A 27,820-nucleotide genomic window follows, 5' to 3' on the forward strand; every position below is an offset into this window, starting at 1 on the left:
TTCAGTAGTTAGTGGAACCATTTCATCAATTTTCATGCTGCTTTAAGCATATAAAAAGTTATGTAAGTCTATACAATAAACTCTGAAGGTACCACTAACCATCTCTTAGGACCAAATTACACTAATTATAGAAAATATATTTTGAGTTATTTCCAATAAATATAGTCAGACATGGTAGGGTTCAGAATATCAGATTAATAAATTAAACAGCAAGTTTTTCACTCTGTCATTGGAGATATTTCAGTAGATGGATAATAAAGATAAGGAATATATCAATTTCTTTCATTTGATATATCAAGATAAGGGATATATCAATTTCTTTCAGATCAGACTGGGCCTGGCGCAGTCTTCTGGCTTCCCAGACCCCAGTTGAACCATCCAACCCATGCTAGCATGGAAAACGGACGTTAAATGATGATGATGATGATGATGATGATCTGGTACTAATTAATCAGTACCATTGGCTCTGACAGGTCAAGAAGTGATCAAATTTATTGCTTAGTTTATATAAGTGGAGATGAACCAGAAATGTCATGTGAGTGCGTGTGTGTTTGAGTGTGTGTGTGTGGATAACCTTGTGAGTGCATATTAGTGTATGGGAAGTAAAATTCTTACCTCACACACCTGTGCCTATATTCTTACCTCACACCCACACATGCATAATATACAAAGACTTACACATACACTATTTATGCACATGCATAATATATATATAATATATATATATATATTATATATATGTCGGTGCACCATCCGTTTGTGTCGTTGCAGCTCGCGGCCCCGTGCCGGTGACACGTAAAAGCACCATCCGTTCAGTCCGTTGCCAGCATCGCCTGGCCCCGTGCCGGTGACACGTAAAAGCACATCCGTTTTGTCCGTTGCCAGCCTCGCTGGCCCCGTGCGGTGACACGTGAAAAGCACCATCATCCGTGCCAGATCGCTGGCCCGTCGGTGACACGTTAAAAGCACCAGCCGTTCGTGTACGTTGCCAGCCTCGCCTGGCCGTGTGACGGTGACACGTAAAAGCACCATCCGTTTGTGTCCGCGCCAGCCTCTCGCCTGGCCCCGTGCCGGTGACACGTAAAAGCAACCATCCGTTGTGTCCGCTGCCAGCCCGCCTGCCCCGTGCCGGTGACCGTTAAAAGCACCATCCGTTTGTGTCCGCTGCCAGCCTGCCTGGCCCCGTGCCGGTGACACGTAAAAGCACCATCCGTTTGTCCGCTGGCCAGCTCGCCTGGCCCCGTGCCGGTGACACGTAAAAGACCATCCGTTTGTGTCCGCTGCCAGCCTCGCCTGGCCCCGTGCCGGTGACACTAAAAGCACCATCCGTTTGTGTCCGTGCCAGCGCTGGCCCCGTGCCCAGTGACACGTAAAAGCACCATCCGTTTGTGTCCGCTGCCAGCCTCGCCTGGCCCCGTGCCGGTGACACGTAAAAGCACCATCCGTTTGTGTCCGCTGCCAGCCTCGCCTGGCCCCGTGCCGGTGACACGTAAAAGCACCATCCGTTTGTGTCCGCTGGCAGCCTCGCCTGGCCCCTGCGGTGACACGTAAAAAAGCACTCCGTTTGTGTCCGTGCCAGCCTCGCCTGGCCCCGTGCCGGTGACACGTAAAAGCAACATCCTTCGTGTCCGTTGCCAGCCTCGCCTGGCCCCGTGCGGTGACAGTAAAAGCACCATCCGTTCGTGGCCGTTCGCAGCTCTGTCTGGCACCTGGCAGGTGGCACGTAAAAACACCCACTACACTCGCGGAGTGGTTGGCGTTAGGAAGGGCATCCAGCCATATAAACACTGCCAGATCTGACTGGGCCTGACGAAGCCTTCCAGCTTCACAGACCCCAGTTGACCCGTCCAACCCATGCTAGCATGGAAAACGGACGCTAAACGATGATGATGATGATGATGATATATATATATATATTACCTTATTATTATTATTATTAACTTCTTATAACCATCAATAATAATGACCTTTTTGACTGGTAATACTCTAAATGTATATATTTGTCACTACCTGTCATAAATAGCCTTTTTATATCTACAATATGCATTTTCGTTGATTTTTCATATTTTACCCTTACATTTCCACGTGTATTTAATTTTTTTTTTTTTCAAAACATATTTCTACTATATATATATATATATATATATATATATATATATTATATATATATATAAACACTGCCAGATCTGACTGGGCCTGACGAAGCCTTCCAGCTTCACAGACCCCAGTTGACCCGTCCAACCCATGCTAGCATGGAAAGCGGACGCTAAACGATGATGATGATGATGATGATATATATACATACATACACACTATTTATACGCATGCATACATACAGGCATATATACATGCATATGTACCCATTCACACCACATGCATGCATGCATGCACACATACTGTCATATGGAAATGAACACACAAACAACTTAGAAACTAAGTTGAAAAATGTAATTGAAAAATATATAAAGCAACAGACAAAGAATAAAAAAAAAGCAAAATGGTTGAAGATAGTAAAGATGGAATATTAATCACACCACTCAAATATGCAGATACATACACTCACTCGTGTATAACTACACATGCATGCACACACATACACAGATATATATGTATGCATGCACACTCACACAGAATGGCATACACACTGTCACTTCCACCAATGCATTCATATAAGGTGAATTGTTGTAATGAAGCAAGGAAAATTTCATATAAAAACTTTACGTCAGTATAAGAACTCCACCTACAATTCCTAAATTGGTAAAATTCTGTGATAAAAGAAACGAAGAAATAAAACACGATAAATTAAATCTTGTCTGCTGGTGCTGTTGCTTAAAATTCTGATGGTAAACTAAACTTCAGCTGTTTGAATGCTTCTTGCTTTAAATAATCTACTTCATATTCTATTTGATTTTGTGCATTTTGTGAATTTGTAAACAAAGCAAGAAGCATATTCAAATACACTTTTTTTTAATGATTTGATGCCGAGGAAAGGGGTTTTCTAAGACCAGTAAGTTTCAGGCTTATGAATGACCTTCTCAAAGTTCTGCCTGCAGAAGAATTAAAAAAAAAAAAATAAATAAATCAATCAATCAATCAATCAATCAATCGAGCAGGCCTGGCTGTGTGGCAAAAAGTTTGCTTCCCAACCACATGGTTCTGGGTTCACTCCTATGGTGTAACATTTTGGGCAAGCATCTTCTACTATAGCCTCGAGCTGACCAAAGCCTTGCAAGTTGGTTTGATAAACGGAAATTTGAAGAAGCCCATCGTGTGTGCGTGTGTCTTTGTGTATGTACTTGTCACCCCGCCCCACACTGTTTGACAACTGATGTTCATGTATTTACATCCCCATCACTTAGTGGTTCAGCAACAGAGGTAGATAGAATAATATCAGGCTTTACAAAAAATTAATAAGTACTAGGGTTGATAAGTTTGACTAAAACTCTTGAAGGTGGTGCTCCAGCATGGTCGCAGTCTAATAACTGAAACAAGTAAACGATAGAAGAGGAGCTGAGAGCGAATTCTAGAGGTTAGTGAATTGCTGGTAGTTGTGGTTGTAGTGGTTAGGAGTGAATGTATGGAGGTGATGTGTGATCAGCCAGCTCTGAGGAGCAGTGGCCACAACAGGAACAGTGTAAAACACAGTGATTGATATACTAATTCTCATATGTATAAAATAGATGTAACTAGGAAGGTATTCTGGTAGGATTCAGTACAAATATTCAGGTGTACATACATCTAAGTTCATCAACTATACAGCAAACAATATAATATATATATATATAAATAAAAATGAGCCCGGTTTCCCGGTTTCTGTGGTATATGTGTTCCCCCAAGCTGGATGGGATGCCAGTCCATCGTAGCGTTACTCAAGAAACAGGGAGAGTGAGAGAAATTTGTGGCAAAAGAGTAAAACAGGGGTCGCCACCATCCCCTGCCAGAGCCTCGTGGATCTTTTAGGTGTTTTTGCTCAATAAACACACACAACACCCGGTCTGAGAATCAAAACCGTGATCCTCCAACTGCGAGTTCACTGCCCTAACCACTGGGCCATTGCGCCTCCACACACACACATATATGCATAAATTTATCATCCTCCTCCTCCTCATCATCATCATCATTATCATCATTATTATTAAGGTGGCAAGTTGGCAGAATCATTAGCCCACTAGAATTTAACACCAATTTAATGTTAGGAGCTCAAATTCCTCTGAGGTCATCTTTGCCTTTTATCCTTTTCGGGGTGATAAAATAAGTACCAGTTGAGCACTGGGGTTTATGTAATCAACTTGCCCCTTCCTCTGAAATTGCTGGCCTTGTGTCAAAATTCGAAACCATTATTATTAAGGTGGTGAGCTGGTGGAATTGTTAGCATGCTGGATGAAAGGCTTAGTAGTATTTCACTCGTCGCTATATTTGGAGTCCAAATTCTGACATGGTCAACTTTATTTATTGGCCCCAAATGGATGAAAAGCAAAGTACCAGTGAAACACTGGGGTCGATGTAATCGAATATACCCTTCCCTCCAAATTTCAGGCTTTCTGCTTATAGTAGGAAAAAGGATGATTATTATTACTATTATTATTTTTATTAAGGTGGTGAGCTGACAGAATAATTAGCACACCAGAGTTTAGCTCCCAATTTAATGTTCTGAGTTCAAATTCTGCTGAGGTCAACTTTGCCTTTTATCCTTTTGGGGGTCGATAAAATAAGTACCAGTTGAGCACTGGGGTTTATGTAATCAACTTACTCCTTCCCCTGAAATTGCTGGCCTTGTGCCAAAATTTGAGACCATTAATATTAAGGCAGTGACCTGGCAGAATCATTAAACATGCCAGGCAAAATGTTTAGTGGTTTATTGTCCATCTCTGTGTTCTGAGTTCCAATTCCACCAGGGTCGACTTTACCTATCATCCATTCAGGGTCAATGAAATAAGCACCAGTTGAATCTTAATTGAATGAAATAACTAATTTTATTTTAAGCCTGGTACTTATTCAATTGGTCTCTTTTTGCTGAACTGCTAAGTTATGGGGACATAAACACACAAACACCAGTTGTCAAGCAGTGGTGGGTGACAAACACAGACACAAAGATGCACACAAACACATGTACACACAAACACACACACACACACACACATATAGATATGTATATGACAGGCTTCTCTTCAGTTTCCATGTACAAAATCCACTCACAAGGTTTTGACCAGATTGAGGCTAAAGTGTAAGACAATTGCCCAAGGTGCCACGCAGTGGGACTGAACCCAGAATCATGTGGTTGGGAAGCAAGCTTCTTACCACACAGTCATGCCTGCGCTCTGTTATAATATGCTTCCATCATTTACATTTCTTGTTCTGTTTAAGTAAATCTTCATTTGAAATGATTTCCTTATGTCGATAGGTTCATATTGCTGTATTGAATTTTCAATCCTAAATAAAACAACCACTTTATCTGACTGAACAGCAATCACCTACAAAATCTCTCTTCACTTAGAAACATAGTGAATAATAACAAGCAGCTTCTATATAACATGTATTGACACTATCCTCTACATAAACCAAACATTGAACGACTGAGTGTTCTTGAAGTATAGCATATTGAATGTACTGGAAGTATGGGTCACTTCCAAATTTTACATCGATTAATTCTCTTTGGAGATGACTGTCACAATTCATCAACAACGTTTTGGCTCTGTTCCTATGTTCTTACCGCACCAGATGGCAGGTCTTGTAAGAAAAAGAACATGAACAGCTAATATGGGAAATATTTGAATTTAGAAAATCTTCGAATAAATTGTGAACTACAGTTATAAAGTAATATCTACTTGAGGCATGAAAATATTGAAAATACTGCTCTTTCCCCGTCAAGTTTATTTACGAGAGCAAAATAAATAAATGAATAAAATAAATAAATAAAATATAAAATGCACACTACACTTCTATTCAACATTGTATGGCATCGTTGGAAAGGAGACATGTTTGTGTAAGAGTGTGTTTTACCGATTTGCCTACATACCCGCCCACCTACTATGATACACCTTTCCACCACACATCCCCACTCCTCCCACATCTATCTGTCTGTCAATCAGTGCAGGCATGGTTGTGTGGGAAGAAGCTTGCTTTCCAACCAGATGGTTCTGGGTTCAGTCCAACTGTGTGGCACCTCCTACTATAGCCTCGGGCTGACCAAAGCATTGTAAGTGGATTTGGGATTAGGTAGATGGAAAGTGAAAGAAGCCTGTCATATATATATATATATATATATATATATATAATATATATGTATTATATAGGTGCAGGAGTGGCTGTGTGATAAGTAGCTTACTTACCACCCACATGGTTTCGGGTTCAGTCCCACTGCATATCTTCTACTATAGCTTCAGGCTGACCAAAGCCTTGTGAGTGGATTTGGTAGATGAAAACTGAAAATAAGTCCTGGGGTTGATTTGCTTGACTAATGGTGGTGCTCCAGCATGGCGGCAGTCAAATGACTGAAACAAATTTAAAGAATATTTATACATATATAGTCTATTATATTCATTATTTTTTTACTAGTTTCTCACTAAGTTTCTTTTTTTATTCAATTATTGTTTATATTTATTTCTCTGTTGTCGTGAATCCCCACTTGCAGCCATAGATGTACTGTTAGTTTTCAAATTAGTTTGCCCAATCGGATTTAATTGCTTATTCGTTGAACTGGTATCAGCAAAATATTTTATGTACTCAAAATCTATAAAATTTCATTATTTTGTATTATCAGAACTGTCTGATGTACAGTCAAGTAAAACATTGATTAACAGTTGAAGTTTTTTCAGCTTCAGTAGCAGAATACACACACAGACACATATATTTGTATAGGTCTGTATGTATGTCTATGTATGTCATCATCATCGTTTAACGTCCACTTTCCATGCTAGCATGGGTTGGACGATTTGACTGAGGTCTGGTGAACCAAATGGCTGCACCAGACTCCAATCTGATCTGGCAGTGTTTCTACAGCTGGATGCCCTTCATAAAGCCAACCACTTCAAGAGTGTAGTGGGTGCTTTTACGTGCCACCGGCATGAGGGCCATTCAGGCACTACTGGCAGCGGCCACTCTCAAATGGTGCTTTTTATGTGTCACCTCCACAGGAGCCAGTCCAGCAGCACTGGCAACAACCTCGATCGGATGTTTTTACACGTGCCACCAGCACAAGTGCCAGTAAGGTGTCACAGGTAATGATCACACTCGAATGGTGCTTTTTATGCACCATAGGCACCACCTTTAGTCGAGCAAATCGATCCTAGGACATATTCTTTGTAAACCTAGTACTTATTCTATAGGCCTCATTTCCAAACTGCTAAGTTACAGGAATGTAAACACACCAGCACTGGTTGTCAAGTGATGTTGGGGACACACACACACACACACATATACGACGAGCTTCTACTAAATCCATTCACAAGGTTTTGGTCAGCTCGAGGCTATAGTAGAAGACACTTGCCCAAAGCACCACACAGTGGGACTGAACCCGGAATCATATGGTTGGTAAGTAAGCTACTTACCACACAGCCAATCCTGCACCTATATGTTGAACATTAATTAAACAAATTTTTAATAGTTATTTTTATCTATTCTATTAAATTACACTGACGCTAACAGACAGGTGATCACTCAGTAAAATCAAGAAACCACAAAAAAAAAAATAAACAAAAGCATCTGGGACATCTAAAGGAAGATTTCATGGAAACGCTCCCAAAGTGTGACAAAGCAGTGTTTATTCTCTTTTTTTTCCTTATTTTTATTAGGGGCCTCTTTTATTTGTAGAGTTCAAAAGAAATATAGTGGAATGTATCAACGGATTCATAGTGATATTATAATGTTATTGATATGGTAGGTGTTAAGGGGGTGGGAAAGAGAGAAAACAGTGGATCTAATTGGTTGTTTGAATGTACAACTATATTTTGGTGTTGTTCAGTACTAATGAGACTAACATTAGTGAGTCACTGAAGAAATATGAGGTTTGTTATTCGTTTGTCATAAAACCACATGGAGAGAGTATATAACAGGAGGACAAATACATATGTTCACTCTCACACACTCACATACATCACACGCATTCTTATATATATATATATATATAAAGTTAATCCAAACATGAAAGCACAAAAAAACACAGCAACGCGAGGACATGGAAGAAATATAGTATTATTGGACGCTCATATATATATATATGAGGATATATATATATGAGAATGCGTGTGATGTATGTGAGTGTGTGAGAGTGAACATATGTATTTGTCCTGTTATATATATATATATCCTCAAATATATATATAAATATATTATCATATATATATGTTCTCAAGTGTGAAACTGGATGGGTGAAGACAGGGCAGAGTGAGTCACATGGGTCAGTGTTTGGAGCCTAGAGGCAGGTGTTGTTGGGCATCACTGTTTACGTTGTGGTAGCACGGCCACCCCCCAGTCGTTTCAGCCCACACGGCTCCTCCGAGGGTGCTCTTGTCCGATGTGGCCAGTACATTCACTATTGTCATCTATATATATATTCTCATGTGTGTGTTTATGTATGGAGTGTGTATGTACCTGTGTGTGATGCCTAATTGTATGAAAATTGCTTACTGGATAAATAATAGGTAACTGCATTTATAAAAGGGTAGATAAAAAAATAGGTAGATAGATTTATAGCTGGATATTGAGTTAGCTAAATTGACTGATACATACATGTATGTATGTATGTATGTATGTACATATGTATGTGTCTGTATGTTTGTGTCATAATCATCATTATCATCAACATCCATTTTCTTTACTTGCCTGGGTCGCACAGTTATTTGAGGCATATGTATGTATGTGTGTGTGTGTGTGTGTGTGTGAGTTAGCTGACAGATAAATAGATAGAATGATATGAAATTAGGTTGATAGAAAGAAATATAGATGGATAAAGATGTAATAAAGAAACAATACAATCTTGACTATAGTTTTAGTAAATTTATTTCTTATTGGTAACTCACATGTCATATTTCCATTTATTTTTGTTCATTCTTGTGAATGTAATGGGGAGAAAATCTCTAAAGTCTTTGAATGCTGTCCAAATGAGATGAAAGAATTGTATCATTTTCATTTGGTGAAATAATAGAATTTCTTTCCTTGTTACCTGTTTTATTTTTTTAATTTTATTTACTTTTTTCCGTTCCTTTTGGCACAAAGTGTGTGATTTAGTTGGCCAAGGAATATTTTGTTAAAGACTATCCCAGAGTGTAATGGAGAAGAAAGCTGGCAGAATCAGTGCTGTTCTTCGAGTGATAGATAAATTGAATGAAGAAAATAACCAAATAAAAGACAAAAAAAAAACAAAACAAAAAAAATTAGGAATTTGTGTGTCTTGTATGTATGTATGTATGTATGTATATGTGTGTGTGTGTGTACTTCTGATGAGATTTTCGTAAATTGCATAAATATCATAAGCAGCTGGTGACAACACTAGATTGGGTTGTGTTAGAAATAGGAGTAAAATAGCAGTAACCTTTTACAAAAGGAATTATTCCAGATCTTTCATAGCTTCTTTTTCAATGAATTGCTTATTCAAAATTATATTGCATATATAACTAGAATAATAACTTCAACCTTATTTGAAATGCCTTATTCCCTTTATACCTTAACAATATTTAATCAGGCAGAAATCATAATAGATATGTTGAAATATTTGGCATTGAGATTTACATATAAGTAATATGTGATAGGGGCTTTTTAACATAATCTTTAGAAGTTACTGTCAACATCATTCTTGTATAAGAAAATACACACACACACACACACACACACACACATTTTCCAATCGTTGGAAACAGTGTGAGGCGACTGTTGTCTTCTTCTTCTTCTCCTCCTCCTCTTCCTCTAATCAGGACTCATGCCATTAGCCACAAAGAATAATCTCTAATTCGAACTTGCTCTAAGCTACTAAAAATGCGTGTGGCAACTTGAAGATCCACCCACCACATGCGATAGACAGGCAGTTGCATGGGTACGAAAGCTACGCTGTTATCCTCATTCCGTAAACGGTGGCTTTTTATGGGTGGAGAGCTGAATCATTCTGGGGTACAGAGGATTCGCAATCTAGACTAAGGTCTGAAAGTTTATGACACCATAGTGGGTTACACACCATGGTTCCTCTGCTTTGTGGCAGAAGTAGGAAGAAAGAGTGAGAGAAAGTTGTGGTGAAAGAGTACAGCGGGGTTTAACCCCCCCCCCCCGCCGGAGCCTCGTGGAGCTTAGGTCTTTTTGCTCAATAAACACTCACAATGCCTGGTTTTCATATTTGTATTGTACAATGCACATTTTAGATGTTGCTAATAAAAGAACAAATATTTGTTTCTTTACATTTATATATATGTGTGTGTGTGTGTGTGTGTGTGTATGTATATATAAGATACAAAATGGGACAAGAATGCAAAACATCCGGACAACTAGGTAATTACAAAAAGGGACAACAAAACATCAAAATAAACGATACAAAAAAACAAGGACAGGTCATTCAAAGCTTTCTATCCTCAGTCAAGAACCCGATCATCCTTGCAATTTCGGCTGATTAATCTTCAGATTGCTCCAATCTGGCCAGCCCCAAGGAAAAACTAAGCTAAGCACATTAGATTCCTTGGAAGAAAGCATCGAATGTATATGAAAACAAGGACGGAAAAACAGACGATGTTACACAAATATAAATACAAAATACAATGAAAAAATAAATATAATAATAATGATAATAATAATAATAATAATAACAGGACATAACAACAGGTGTCTTTCGACTGGGGACGAATTGAATTCAGCTGGGATGTGTGGAAATGAAGCCTTATGGCACGAAACAAAGTGTTGGTATTTCATATCCATTATGATTGTTTCAGCTATTGATAAAGATCAATGAATAAATATAAACTAGAATCAATTAGACCAATCATAGGTTGCATCGTCAGGTAGTAAGCTGAGATGCAAAGAATCACATGTATACAGGCAATATTACTCTGATACCAATTATTCTAGTTTTACTAAGCTGCAACTACACTATAACTATTCACAGGCGGCGAGCTGGTAGAAACGTTAGCACGCCGGGCGAAATTCGTAGCCGTATTTCGTCTGTCGTTACGTTCCGAGTTCAAATTCCGCCGAGGTTGACTTTACCTTTCATCCTTTCAGGGTCGATAAATTAAGTACCAGTTACGCACTGGGGTCGATGTAATCGACTTAATCCCTTTGTCTGTCCTTGTTTGTCCCCTCTGTGTTTAGCCCCTTGTGGGTAGTAAACAAATATATAACTATTCACAGAAACAACACATGTTTCCTAGCAAGTGACAAAGAATCAACTTCAGAGACCATTATAATGCATACATGTGTAATGACAGTGAACCAGCATAATTTACATAGCTCTTCACTAAATGTTTTACAATATATGCTTTACCATATTTAGTAGTATTTCCTTTATGCTTTCAGGTTGATCCTTCCCAAATTAATTTTAACATTCAGCCTTTATTGTATTTGTATATTAAGTACTAGTAGTATACCTGACTTGGTTCCATTGACAATATGCCTCACCTACAAAACCTTCACATGATTAGATTAAGAATATGTGTGTATATTTTATTGACTAAAATTTATACAGCTCTGTCCTAAAAGGAATGAAGATGTGAAGAGTCTAAAATATATTGCTTTATATGAAAATGTTCTTGCGGATTTACATAGAATAAATTACCATTTATAAAGAAGAATAACTCATTTTACCTTGGACAGATTTTTCAGTAATACTTTTTTATTTGCTCAGCCCTAGTAACATTAAAAAGATTTATTGCCAGATCCTAATGTTTCCCTGTTTCTTTTGTAGGCTCTGTGTGTGTGTGTGTGTGTGTGTGTGTTTTAAGTGAAAGCATATGAAAGTTGAAGAAACGAGAAGAAAAAATTTTGAGTTTGAGCTACAAACAGTTTAAAATATTCGATTGTGAAAAAATAAGAAAATAGAAAATAACTTTATGTTTTAGTGACATTGCTAAGAATGAAGCAAATAGGCCTGTACATGTACACGTGTAGACACATATTTAAATATATATATAAATTGCATATGCATAGAATATATGCAAATTTTTTACTGAGCGTAATGTGTTTTCCAAAGTAGTGTATAAACCATAGCTAGATTAAAAATAAGGCAGGTGGTTGACCAAGAATACTACAGAGATTTAGGAAGCAAGGTAATTCTTTATACTGAAGCAACTTAACTCACTAAGAAATCATTTAGCTTCTGCAATATACCTTTTGTAAAATCAATCACCACATACCATATTGTTAATAGCTACAACTTGAAGATATCGCTTTCATTATAAACTAGCAGTATCGCCCAGCGTTGCTTGGGTTTGTTTTGACCCTTTAGAATTGGAATTTTTGAAAAGTAAAAATTTTGCATTATGTAGCTTGTTATTCTCTTTAATTGAACATTTTTCTGGTTGAAATACACCAAAAAATGGTGACACAGCAGTCAAAAAATCGTAAAAAATAGGGATTTTCATAGAAAAAAAGCACCTTTTTGAGGTAAATAATTTTTGGTTTTAACATGGTCCGATTTGAATTTTATCTTCTCAGGAATGAAGAGCAAGCCTTCTTCCATCATACTCTCAATTTTGGTCAACTTGCACCGCAGGGTCTCGAAGGAGATAGTGTTAGTTGAAGGCTACCAAACCTGCCACACACAGACAACTTCAGCTTTATATATATAGATAATACTGTCTTTCTAGCTTTAGATAGAGAGGCAGTGTTCCATTAGTTTGCAATGATGAGTTCAAATCCTTTTGTGGAAAAAATAAAGACTTACATAAACTGATATATTTTTTTCAGTGGGGAAGTTGTCTCTTAAACATTGGATGCTGTCAAATTAACACTGTAATGTGGAACATACCTCCAGCATATCGTTACTTTTACTTTTCATTTCTGTCCACACCTCATTCAATGTATTTAGTCATACGTTCACCAAAAACTATAATAACGGTTTCAAATTTTAGCACAGGGCCAGCAGTTTTTGAGGGGAGGAAAGTCAATTACATTGACACTAGGTACTTGACTGGTACTTATTTGGATGTAGGCCTCTGTGTGGAGTCTGAGGCTGTGTGGGAAGATGAATGGAAGCATAACATTGCCATCACTAGTGATCACTCCAAACACCATGATGTTGACTGGATGTGTGATGTTTATCTCTCTCAGTACATGTTTTGGAGACACAGCAAGCCAACACTTGTTCTATGTGTTCACCATCTGTTCGTATTGAAGCTTCCAGTGCAAATGCTAACCAGTACAGTATGTTGTTTGCAAATTTCTGGCAGAATGAATTGCGTCATGGTGCTGTTTTTCTCACAGACAGTACCCAACTGACCCTACTATACTGTGTAGGTGACAAAATCAAAAACAAGGCACATGCACAAAATTAAAAATCTGAAATTTACAACTTATCCATCGCACCTTGTACATGTGTCATCATTCAATATACTCTCTCTGCATTAGAAAAATATTTTTCCAGGAAAGCCATTGTTTTAAAGGAATTAAAATAATATATCAAAATTGAAGACAAATGAATGAAATGTATTGTATTTGAGCTTTCTCTAATTTGGAAATTTCTAACAGTGATACAAATAAGATGACGATAAAACACTTCAAATTCAAAGGGAAAATAATAAAGTTAGTTTTATAGCCATTAATATAACACATCTAGATGAAGTGACTGAAATTAAATTTCAGAGACCTGAATTGAAATATCCTTGACTTTTGCTACTACAGTTATGTTATTTATCATCATTTGCCAATAACTTAGAGCATAAAACATCATAATGTATGTGTTAGTATTTGACAGAGAGTAGAAAAAAAATGAGTGTTATATAAAGTGTTGCTATCTTCATCATTTGTTGTTATTATAGTTCCAGAGTCATCTTTGCAGTTGATCACTTTTGAATTTAGTAGAATGAATAATTATAATAATAATGAATGTGCCCTTTTAAAGCCTAGCCAGGTTAATGGGCCTGGTTTCCCGGTTTCTATGGCGTATGTGTTCCCCCCAGCTGGACGGGACGCCAGTCCATCGCAGTGTAACTCATTTTTGCCAGCTGAGTGGACTGGAGCAACGTGAAATGAAGTGTTTTGCTCAAGAACACAACGTGTCGCCCGGCCCAGGAATCAAAACCACAATCTTACGATCATGATGCTGATACCCTAACCACTAAGCCATGTGCCTCCACAGTAGTTAGTTAGTTAATTTTTGGGCTCAAAAAGCAAAAAGCAAGGCCATCTAGGGGGACATGGAGTTATGTACAGGGTGGTGTTCATGTAAAGAGTTCAAGCCACTTGAGGTCAAGGGAGATTTTGAACTGAGCGGTCGTCGGCATCTTCACCATCTTGTCTGGCAGCTTATTCCACGGATCTGCAACCCGGATGGAGAAAGCCCCTCTCCTTCGATTGAGATGAAATCGTCGCAGATAGAGCTTTTCGGAATGACCCCACAGCCGACGCTCTGGAGCAGGAGTGAAGAATACTGAATGAATACTGAAAATATTAATACACTTATTATACCATTGAGCTGGGGAATATCATGTATACCATTATACCATTGAGCTGGGGAATATCATGTATACCATTATACCATTGAGCTGGGGAATGTCATGTATACCATTATACCATTGAGCTGGGGAATATCATGTATACCATTATACCATTGAGCTGGGGAATATCATGTATACCATTATACCATTGACTTTGTACATATGAAAGAAGCTAAATAGTTTGTTATGATGTTTTGTGTTTCTATTTTGTATAGCCATGTCCTGAAGGTAGCCGTACTTTCCGTGAAGAGCAGTGTGCCAAGTACAACAACATAGAGTATGACGGTCAGTTGTACCAGTGGGAACCAGTCAGAATGCAAAGTAAGTATATATTCTGTTACATTCCATATTTCTTGCTAATTCTTATCTGAATTTTCGAGAATCTACACGATTGGTGATTTATCTCAGTTTTATTTAGCACTAGCAGTATCGCCCGGCGTTGCTCAGGTTTGTTTTGACCCTTTAGAATTGGAATTTTTGAAAAGTAAAAATGTTGTACTATGTAGCTTGTTATTCTCTTTAATTGAACATTTTTCTGGTTGAAATACACCGAAAAATGGCGACACCGCCGTCAAAATATCATAACAAATAGGGATTTTCATAGAAAAAAAGCACCTTTTTGATGTAAATAATTTTTGGTGTTAACATGGTCTGATTTGAATTTTTTCTTCTACGGAAGGAAGAGCAAGCCTTCTTCTATCATTCTCTCAATTTTGGTCAACTTGCACTGCAGGGTCTCGGAGGAGATAGTGTTAGTTGAAGGCTACCAAACCTGCCATACTCAGACAACTTCAGCTTTATATATATAGAGATTAGATTAGAAGGATAAAGTATATCTCCTCTGTCCTATGGTTAAAGTATCAAGCACTGTAAACTAGTAGATCATCTGCCAATTGTACAAAGTTGCCACTTGTATCAGAGATGAATTCCATCCTCTGCAGGACTTAACTTAGAGCTTGGTGGAACCCTGCATAGTTTGATATAAAACCAGTTCATGTCCAATCCAAATAATGATTTTTTTATATCATTATTTCTGCCTTGCTACACTGGAAAAGAAAAGTAACAATAGTAATAACAATAATTATTATTGAGGAATAAATAGTCGCTTTCCTCCTGCTCTTATATCATTATCACATTCTTTACTCCTTTGATCCAGAATACTCTGTGTACTAGCTTCAGTTGTATCTGTCATCCATCCTTATTTTGCCTCCTCCACTAAATAGCACACACTCTCTCTCTCTCTTTTACTCATTTACTTGTTTCAGTCATGTGACTATGGCCATGCTAGAGCACCACCTTTAGTCGAGCGAATCGACCCCAGGACTTATTCTTTGTAAGCCTAGTACTTATTCTATCGGTCTCTTTTGCTGAACCACTAAGTTACGAGGACGTAAACACACCAGTATCGGTTGTCAAGCAATGTGGGGGGGGGGACAAACATGGACACACAAACATATACACATACATGCATATATATATATCACCGTGATCACTTTGACCAACCAGGCTATCAGATGTTGCTACACATCGCTGGTCACAATGTGCTTCACATTGTTTTAGCCTTCAAATGACACCACCCCGCTGGCTAAGCGAGCAGGCCAAAAGAAGAAAGAGTGAGAGAAAGTTGTGGTGAAAAAGTACAGCAGGGATCGCCACCTCCCCCCTGCCGGAACTTTGTGGAGCTTTAGGTGTTTTTGCTCAATAAACACTCACAACGCCTGGTCTGGGAATCGAAGTAGTGATCCTACAACCGCGAGTCCGCTGCCCTAACCACTGGGCCATTGCATCTCCACATACATACATATATATATATATGTATATACACATATACACGACGGGCTTCTTTCAGTTTCCGTCTACCAAATCCACTCACAAGGCTTTGGTTGGCCCAAGGCTATAGTAGAAGACACTTGCCCAAGGTGCCACGCAGTGGGACTGAATCCAGAACCATGTGGTTCATAAGCAAGCTACTTACCACTCAGCCACTCCTATGCCTATATAGATAATTTTCTTGAAAATTCTTCCTGAAAATTGCAACTCTTTGGAAAACACTTTCTGCTCTCTTTTTTTCCAAAAGTTTCAAAGAACATATATTTTAGATAAACATCAATTGTATCTCTATCACTGATCTTGCAGGACCTATCAAAGCTATGGATGATGTAGGTATCTTTTTTTAGTGACTAATTAATAAAAAAAAAAAAGCAACAAACACAGAGTGACTGTAACACCTATTGCAGAAGCAGTTCTGATAATAGAAGCGTTGCAATAGTGGTTTGTTTGAATAGCAGGTAAATGAAGATATATTTCATTAGGTGAGCGAATAATAACTGACACGACTCACAAACATTTAACTGTGTATTTATTGCCAGACACGAAGATATTTGGTGTTGGTGGTTTGCAATCATCGTCATCCTCATCATCATTTAGCGTCCGCTTTCCATGCTAGCATGGGTTGGACAGTTCAACCTGGGTCTGTGAAGCCAGAAGGCTGCACCAGGCCCAGTCTGATCTGGCAGTGTTTCTACGGCTGGATGCCCTTCCTATCACCAACCACTCCGTGAGTGTAGTGGGTGCTTTTTACGTGCCACCTGCACAGGTGCCAGACGGGGATGGCAAACGACCATGGACAGATGGTGCTTTTTACGTGCCACCGGCACGGGGGCCAGGCAAGGCTGGCAACGGCCACGATCAGATGGTGTTTTTTATACATGCCACCGGCATGGAGGCCAGTCGGGGCGGCGCTGGCAACGGACACGGTCGGGTGGTGCTTTTTACGTGCCACTGGCACGGAGGCCAGTCAGGGCGGCGCTGGCCACGGCCACTATCGGATGGTACGCTTACGTGTCACCGGCACTGGTATTGCAGCTGCAATTTCCATTCATGTTGATTGACTTCGATTTTGGTTCTGATTTCTGATTTGATTTGATTTGATTTTGATTTCCGATTTCCACTTGCCTCAACGGGTCTTTACAAGTGAATGTAAATAATTGCTGACTGTGAGAGAGAGAGAATGCCATGTTTGTAGAAGTTACTTATGAGACATGGTATGAAAGTTCAGAATGGGTTTGCTGAGAATGTGAAGATGTCTGCATAAATGCCCATAACAAGAGTGGAGGCACAAGTCACTTGGCTGTCTTCAACACATTGCAATTAATTGAGTATCAAAATAGTTTTTTTTTTTTTTTTAAATAAGAAATAAGAACATTTGAATAAACAATATTACACCTCAGCCTCAGGCTGATTGGTCAATTAATTGACCAATTATGTGGAACTATGGAGGTTTGGTTGTGGTGTCTGATTATCTAGCGGTAAGGTTTCAAGTTATCGCTGCAGAAGCATTATTGATTGTATTTGCAATAAGTTTCCGAAAGACAAGAATTACATTGATTGTGTCTTTGAAATATAAATGGCAATAGGGAGAGAGAACACCACAATATGTTCTATCACTACTAATACAACAATTATAATGGCAACTACAACCTATACCTTTTTAATATTACTACTACTACTACTACTGCTACTACCACCACTGCCACCACCACCACCACCACCACCACTACTACCACTACTACCACTACCACCACCACCACTACTACTACTATTGCTACTACCACCACCACCACTACTACTACCACCACTACCACCACCACCACTACTACTACTACCACTACTGCTACCACCGCCGCCGCCACCACCACCACCACTACTACTACTACCACTACTACCACAACCACCACCACCACTACTACTACTACCACTACTACCACAACCACCACCACCACCACTACTACTACTACCACTACTACCACTACTACTACTATTGCTACTACACCACCACCACCACTACTACTACTATTGCTACTACCACCACCACCACTACTACTACTACAACTACTACTACCACCGCCGCCGCCGCCACTACTACTACCACTACTACCACAACCACCACCACCACTACTACTACTATTGCTACTACCACCACCACCACTACTACTACTACCACTACTACTAGCACTGCCGCCACCACCACCACTACTACCACTACTACCACAACCACCACCACCACTACTACTACTATTGCTACTACCACCACCACCACCACTACTACTACCACTACTACTACTACTACCACCACCACTACTACTACTACCACTACTACCACAACCACCACCACCACTACCACTACTACCACCACCACCACCACCACTACTACTACTACTACTACTCCAGTTGCAACTGCTGCCATCGCAAACGTTACTTTCCTCTCGTTGCTGGGGAAGCAAAAACCGTCTTTAATTTGAACATTAGTCTACTCTACTCAAGGTTTAATTATATTTTTCACATTCACAGGTTCTCCATGTCAACTTTATTGCAAAACTCGAGGTGTGAAGCTCTCAGTGCTGAAAGCAGATATGGCAGCTGATGGTACCCGCTGTTCCTTGATTGGTCGTAACATATGCATTAATGGACAATGCCGGGTAAGACAAAACTGTTACACTTAACCCTCACTTCAACTCCAATGCTTCAACTAGCCAACCAACATTTAACTCTGATCTTTGTGGCCTTAAGCAGATAATAAAGATAAATCATCCACTGTAATGTGGTTTCTCAGAATTTGTAATTACCTGATTTATAGAAGAACAGACACCTGCTTTCTGACGAGTTAAACTGAAATAATAAATAAAGCAGTTTCTCTCTCTCTTGGTGATGTAACAATGTAAACAAGATGAACACAGCATTATAAGAATTCAGAGTTCAAGAGCCAAGGATATTTTATGTCTATAGAGTCCCACTCCAAATTTTTATTAAATTATAAATTCTTTTATATTTATAAAATGTATGTGGGGGAGAGGGGAAAAGCAAGAAACTGAGGCTTCTTGAACACCCACACACACATTATAGCTCTAGATCAACTAAAGCCTTGTGAGTGGATTTGGTAGACAGAAACTGAAAGTTGTCTGTTGTATGTATGTATATATATATATATATATATATATATATCATCGTCATCATCGTTTAACGTCTGCTTTCTATACTAGCATGGGTTGGACGATTTTGACTGAGGGCTGGCAAACCAGATGGCCGCACCAGGCTCCAATCTTGATCTGGCAGAGTTGCTACAGCTCGATGCTCTTCCTAATGCCAACCACTCTGAGAGTGTAGTGGGTACTAGAAATGACCTTGCTCGAATCTTTTTACACATGCCACCAGCACAGGTGCTAGTAAGGCGACGCTGGTAACGATCACGCTCGAATGGTGCCTTTTACGTGCCACCAACACGGAAGCCAGTTAGCTGCTCTGGCAACGATCACGCTCGGATGGTGCCAACATACTTCTTTTAGTTTCTGTCCACCAAATCCCTTCACAAAGCTTTGGTTGATTTGGAGCCATAATAGAAGACACTTGCCCCAGTAGCTACACAGGTATTGAACCCACAAACACGTGGTTGGGAGAATGTGTGTATAGCTTTCCCCAGTATATATTGGTAAAAGGTATAACCATTAATGAAAGAACAAACAAACTGGTGTATTTGAAGAGAACAACCTTGTGACATTTAATCTACCTGTGTTGCACAGGTATTTTCTTGTCATTATCGTCTTTGAAAGTGCAGTGATCCATTTGGAAACCTATCCTCAACAATTCTATTGCTCATGAAATATATGGTATAAAATATATAAGGCATCAAGTAAGGTTACTCTAGGATGGTTTTACTTATTGTCTTTATTCTCAAGATCATGGGAGTATTTTTGATGCATTGCTACGTAGGAATGGAACTTTTGACAATTGTGCAGTACAGTACCCTATTTCATATAATTATGTTATAGTCCAGCGGAGAAAATGGGTGTTGATGAAGACGATATGTGGACTGAAGTAGAGCAAGTCAAGTACTTTTGTTAGGAACTATATATTAGTCTTAGTGACAGAATGTGAACCATCACAACCTATCGTCCATATTGCCTAAGTGCATCTTTCATACAAGAATAATCAGAGGTTTCTAGCTTGGCAAGTGAATTGATGTTTCTTGCTCAAGATTAAATTTATATTGACAATGGTATAGGCGTAGGAGTGGCTGTGTGGTAAGTAGCTTGCTTACGAAACACATGGTTCTGGGTTCAGTCCCACTGCGTGGCACCTTGGGCAAGTGTCTTCTACTATAGCCTCAGGCCAACCAAAGCCTTGTGAGTGGATTTGGTAAATGGAAACTGAAAGAAGCCCATCATATATATATGTATGTGTGTGTGTATATGTTTGTGTGTCTGAGTTTGTCCCCTAACATCACTTGACAACCGATGCTGGTGTGTTTATGTCCCTGTAACTTAGCGGTTTGGCAAAAGAGACCGATAGAATAAGTACTAGGTTTACAAAGAATAAGTCCTGGGATAGATTTGCTCGACTCAAGGCGGTGCTCCAGCATGGCCACAGTCAAATGACTGAAACAAGTAAAAGAGTAAAAGAGCAATGGTAAGTACTTATAAATTATATGGAATTAATAATCAACTGTTTATATAAATTATATAAAACTAGCAGTATCGCACGGCGTTGCTCGGGTTTGTAAGGGAAATAACTATATAAGCATTTTTAGAGATATAAAGTATAACAGCCATCTCAATATGGCTAACCACAAAGTGGGGGGTGTTACTGTAGCTTTTTACGTTCTGAGATTTAATAATAAATTTTTAGAGAGTTACTTCCCTTATATATGCCAAAAATGCATTAAAAATGGAAAAAATTGATGGTAAATTTTTTTTTAAATCGTAGACTCATCGTAGACGTGCGCTAATACCCAGAAGGGCTCGATGTGAATCACGACTATAAGATACCCGGTTTTGGTTAAACTGCACCGCAAAATGTGGGAGTAGTTAGGAATCTAAATCGTAGGAGACAGACACACAACCTTACTTTTATATATAAAGATTAATAATCACCTACTTCGATTTTATACACGCAAATTTTGAGTCTTTCCACCAATATGACAATGATTGTCCTCATTACCATCATCTTCACCACTACCATTGTAATCATCATCATCATCATCAAGTTTCTTCTTGTTGTCAACCTCGTTGTCATTTCCATTGCCCATGTCTCCTATTCATATTGCCACTTATACACATTGCATATTCACTGTTGAAAAAAAAAAACTTTCTTCTTCCTTACAGCGTGTTGGCTGCGACTGGGTTCTGGAATCTTCAGCCAAGGAGGACCGATGTGGTGTATGTCATGGAGATGGTTCCACATGCAAGACAATAAAAGATCAATTCAATGAAACTAAAGGCAGTGGTAAGATGTTTTCTTGTCACTTCTGTTTATATTTTGTTTTGTGTCTGATTTCTATAACAGATGTAATACAGCTTTCTATAGTTTTCATATTATTTATTTTGTGAGCTGGTAGAATCATTAGCATGCTGGGTGAAATGTTTAGCAGCACTTTGTCAGTCTTTGGGTTCTGAGTTCAAACTCTACTGAGGTCGACTTTGCCTTTAATCTTTTTGCAGGGTCGATAAACTAAGTACCAGTGAAACACTAGAGTCACTGTAATCAACTAGTCCCCTCTCCTGTCAAACTGTCCAACCCATGTATGGAAGACGGACATTAAATAATGATGATGATGATGATAATGATGATGTCAGAATGTCAGAGTAGATGCCTTGCAGTATTTGTTCTGGATCTTTGTAGTCTGAGTTCAGATCTTTCCATATATTACTTGGTTGGTAAATTTAATCTCTACTGAGTTTAACACTCCCACTGGCATCTTGGATCTTGTTGCAATCATTTAGATCAGGTCTTTGATCTGTAAAGGCTCGATGATTAATTAAGTCTACTTGCCATCAAATGGAATGCCTGTAAGATATGTAGCATTATATGGTATAGCATCATCATCATCATAATCATATTGATGTCTACTTTTCCATACTTGCATGGGTTGGACAGTATTTATTGAGGCAGGTTTTTTTTGGATGGATGCCCTTCCTTTCACCAGCCCTCACTTGATTTCAAGTAAGCAAGTTTTCATGAAAGATTGGAAAGGACAAACACCACTTGCATGATGGTGACACTCATTTACAACTATCGCGTGATGTCAAGGTCATATTTATGCTACCTGTTCAGTCTCAGATCAACCCTGACTGAGCAGACTATCCAACCATGACTTTTGTCTTTTTTTTTTCTACTTGCAAGGAACCTGGGGCCATATCTGCTAACTTTTTCTTAAGCTGGCAGGATATTATTTGTGGTAGACTTGGCTTCTTCATTGGCTCAATATATATTGTGGATATGTAAGTTGGCAAACCAATATACCTGAGTCTCGAAAAAACTGTATTATTTGTGTATATGAATAGATACTAGCAATCCTCAGTCGATGAAAAGCTGACAAAGATAGCAATATAAATTAAGACACTACAGATAAAATTTAATTACATAGTTGCCTAATACCAGCCACCGTAATTAATTAAATGTCTGTATAAATACCTGAGATAATTTGTAATTAATACAATTATAAGTTTTTGGATTATTAAACCAGAAACTTTTTTCTTTATACTAAGATATACACTATGTTTTGATTAGCTAATTACTGATCATCAGATGTCTTATTCCTAAATGTGAAAACAGAAACTAATAGATTTGATCTATGAATCTTCTCAGTTCTCTGCATACATTCAGGAATAAAACAACTGACAAAGATCGGAGATGAAATTGATGGAAATAAAATGTAGAAATTTTTCATTTTCATTTTTATGGCCATATTTTTTCCTCAAAGTTTGGTCAAGAAGTATTGCTTCGGTATTCTATGGCTGGATGCACTCCCTGAAGCCAATCTGTATTTGTTTTCAGTTAATATAATTTCTTCCCACAAGTTTTCATATACTGAAATATTGGTCTATGTGATGCCTTGATTGTAATGGGCATAGGAGTAGATCACTAGTGTCACCAGTGTCAATATGAAGATAGGCAGAGACAAATACATACATTTTCACTCATACACGCACACACTCTCATTCATACATTCATACATACATGCATTTCATTCATTCATTCATAACTGTGTATCAGTATGTGTATAATGATCATCTTTACAGTTTCTGTTCATTAAATTTCACTCAGAGGCATTGATTAACCTGGGGTTGTAGAAGAGGACACTTATCCAAGACTGTAAGACTAGATCAGAAGCCATATGGTTGTGAAAATAATCTCTTAAATACACAGCCATGCCAGTGCTGATATACATAGATGTATGCCATCATCATCTAACATTTGTTTTCCATGCTGGCATAGTTTGGATGGTTTGACTGGGGACTAGTAAGCCAGGAGACTGCACCATTCTTTGCTACCAGTTGTCTAGCAAGAAGAAAAAGACTAGTCAATACACGATATATTATTCATATAAAAATACAGTGTACATTTAAACACACAAGAGATGGCCATAACAGGACATCTGACCCACTAGAAGGAGTAGTTAAACTCCAAACCACTATTAGGTGTAATTTTGAAAAGGAATGAAAAATAAAAACATTTACCCTTTATTTCCTGTACCATGGTTTCAAGCAATATTCAGCAAATAAAATAATTTACTTGGTGAAGCTCTTGTCAGCAGGAAAGCCAAAATTAACATATAAAAATGGGGCGATACAGAATATGCCTTGTGTTTATATGTTATAATTTTTCAAAATCCACCTCACAAGCATGTTTTTTTATCGGCAGCAAATACAAAAAATGCCGATTTTCTTCCAAAATTAGCCAAAAATCATTATATCATTATCAATAAATTCCAGGGTAGCAATAAAATTTAGAAAATTTTTATGTATAATGGAGTTTGATTTCGCTGCCCTTGTCTGTACCTCATATAGGACTGTTGGTTCATCTGATATTGTGGAGGAGAAGATGTCTAATTCCTTTTTGAAGACGTCTACTTTCACCTTATGCAAATTACTTAATTCTTGTGGCTGGGCATTGAAGATCTGTGGGCCTTTGAACTGTAGACTGTTGCAATACATGAGCCTGAATTTAGATGGAGTAGATGGTACCTTTGGTACAGTACAATGGTGGCCAGTTCTGGCATTTGTATAACACTCAATGCTAAAGTTTGGTAGTAGCTCTTCTAGGATTTTCCATATGTATATTATTACATATCTCTCATGGCTTTGCACTAGGGAGTAAAGCTGTAGTTTTCTGAGCCTATCTCTGTAGTTCATACACTGCACTATTTCAATCTTTTTAGTGTAGTCGCATTGGACTGCTTCAAGCTCTGCCATTTGTTTGGCTACTGATATCATTCTGTGCTATCAAAGATAATTCCGAAATAATAGTCACCATCTTTATAGCACATTCGATCTAGTACATGGAGCTTCATCAGAGTGAATACAAATACATAAAATATATAAAACAAAATAAATGAAGAGAAGAGGGAAGCAGAAAGAAATGGGCCTCGAGATGAGGCCAGAAGGCTCAATATATTAGAATCATACCATATTGCATTATGAAGCTTGAAGTCGACAGGAAAAATAGTGAGCAAACAAATGAGCTTGAGAAATAATTGATGGGTCATCTCTTTACGTAGGGTTTCCAAGGTGTATGAATAGTCGTAGGATAAAACTAGTGCTAAAGTAAAACAGGAATCCCCAATATGTCAACAACCTGAATAGCACTTATGATTTCATAAACAGAGCTAATTAATATTTATCCAAAACCAAAACTGTGGAGTGTTTATAATGGAGTACTTACCGAAATATTCTAGAGACCGAACACCTGTTGTCCACAATGGTACAACAGGTGTTTGGTATCTAGAATATTTCATTAAGTACACCATTATAAAAAAGCTCTACGGGTTTGGTATTGGTTAAATATTAATTAGCTCTATTTACGAAATCATAATTATTATATACACACAGACAGACATACATACACATTCTCAGTTTTATATATATAGATGTGTGTGTACATATATATATATATATGTGTGTGTGTGTGTGTGTGTGAATGAATCTATGTATATAAAAATGTGAATGTGTGTTTGTCTATCTGTCTATCCATCTGTGCATCTGTATGTGTGGATCATTAAACTCAGGAACTACCCAACCAATTTCATTCAAATTTTACACATGCCTTACTTAATGTCCATGCAGTGTCATGGGCTGCAAATAATTTTCAACTTCTCGCTTAATTCGAGCCCGAAGCAATCTCTTATTTCTTACACTAATTCAGTATTACGTGTCAAAAGTGAAACAATAACTTCTCTATTGTAATGTGAGATACTTTCAGTTTTAATACTTTCACTGTTATATAAATTTAACTATTAATATTGAAACTATTAAAAGGGATACTTATCTCACTTACATATATACATGCATACACACACAAGTTTTTATCTATATATATGCATGTATATATGTGTATATACATCTGCACATATATATGTATATATATAGATGCATATGTATATGCGTATATATATATATATATATATATATATTATATATATATATATATAGATGTATATATATTTTATTTAGATTTATGTATATATATTTTATTTAGATTTATATATATATATATATATATAAATAAATAAATAAATAAATGAATATAAATGTATATATATATGTGTATATATATATATATATATATATATATATATATATATATATGTCGAGCCCGGCAGCATTTGAATTCAGGGCGTAAAGACAGACAAAATGCTGCTAAGCATTTTGCCCAATGTGTTAATGATTTTGTCAGCTCACAGCCTTAGAAGACAGTAATATTGACTTAAAGCAAATCGTCTCTTGGACTCGTGACCGCTACATCAGATCGAAGGCTATGCATTTGCAATCCAAGTACTTGTAAGGACCATGTGATGTGAGGTAACGAGAATGAGTATTTAGTACATTACACAGCCCTTACCATAAATATAAAAGGAATAATACATATATGTACCAGAGGGAAAAGAGAGACACTGCCGAGTAGAATGTTTAAGAGAAAATCTATTGATACGTTAACATGTGTGTTTGTGTGTGCGTCATGTATGCAGAATAATAGACAGGCCTTCATGAAACATAATGTATGTGTGTATAGGCATGGAAGTATGCTTGTGTGTTAAGTACATATAAGAATAGTAATGAAGAAGCAAGCAGTGAAAGAGTCTATAATGAGAAGTTAGAAGAATATTCATAGACACAAGAATGAGAATACCAGTTCGTAGTCAATCGTACACGGTAGTTGAAAAACTGTATCAAGAAGTTGCGGCCATGACACTGAGCCGGTTGCGGTACATGTTGTACGTGAAGTTGTGGCTGTGATGCTGCTGCCTGGGTCACTTGGTACAGGAGTTCTCGCAGGTTGTATACTTGCTGTTGATCCATGGTGAAGTAATTCATGAATGTGGAGGCGCAATGGCCCTGTGGTTAGGGCAGCGGACTCGCGGTCATAGGATCGCGGTTTTGATTCCAGACCGGGCGTTGTGAGTGTTTATTGAGCGAAAACACCTAAAAGCTCCACGAGGCTCCGGCAGGGGATGGTGGTGATCCCTGTTGTACTCTTTCACCACAACTTTCTCTTACTTCCTGTTTCTGTTGTACCTGTATTTCAAGGGGCTCGCCTTGTCACTCTCTGTGTCACGCTGAATATCCCCGAGAACTACGTTAAAGGTGCACGTGTCTGTGGAGTGCTCAGCCACTTGCACGTTAATTTCACGAGCAGGCTGTTCTGTTGATTCGGATCAACCGGAACCCTCATCGTCGTAACCGACGGAGTGCTTCCAATTCATGAATAGTGAAGTGTTGGAACCTGGACGAGTTGCTTGTTGACTTATGTACATAGAGATGTTGACGTTAGGATGACAGTGGTGATGGAGGTCGCCGAATGCTGTTGGACGAAGTTGATGAGTCTCAGCGTGGCTGCTGTGGTGTTGTCGCTGGAACTGGCTGTGGCTTGTGTGGTCAGTGGCTAGACATTAAAAGACCTGAAACCAAAGACCTCAAGACACGGAGAAGCTGGATTTTTATAAGGAGTTGTAGGCTCAAAATTGGGTTGAGAACAGGCTGTCTCACGTGATTTTATTTAGAGGCTCCGATCGGTTATATGCTGCAAATTGGCGCGACATAGTAAAGGACAAATTGTACCAATACCAACCAGAGTAGTGGACACAACTGGGTCCAAGTAGCGGCCAAAGGCTAGCTGTTACCTGATACGTTCGGATGCACGTA

The 27,820-nt window shown here is 38.3% G+C and overlaps 1 protein-coding gene across 3 annotated transcripts in view; it reads left to right on the forward strand.

Annotated features, from left to right (window-relative positions):
- Nucleotides 1-27,820, forward strand: part of LOC115232408 (A disintegrin and metalloproteinase with thrombospondin motifs 7) — a 313,827-nt gene that overhangs the window by 155,768 nt on the left and 130,239 nt on the right. For all 3 annotated transcript variants that reach the window (XM_036511342.1, XM_029802264.2, XM_029802265.2), the window contains exons 13-15: nt 14,843-14,948; nt 18,978-19,105; nt 21,785-21,905. In XM_036511342.1, coding sequence (XP_036367235.1) covers nt 14,843-14,948; nt 18,978-19,105; nt 21,785-21,905 — 355 coding nt within the window. The remainder of the gene's footprint in view (nt 1-14,842; nt 14,949-18,977; nt 19,106-21,784; nt 21,906-27,820) is intronic.

The sequence above is a fragment of the Octopus sinensis genome, linkage group LG2, assembly GCF_006345805.1.
Source record: "Octopus sinensis linkage group LG2, ASM634580v1, whole genome shotgun sequence".
Classification (NCBI taxonomy): domain Eukaryota; kingdom Metazoa; phylum Mollusca; class Cephalopoda; order Octopoda; family Octopodidae; genus Octopus; species Octopus sinensis.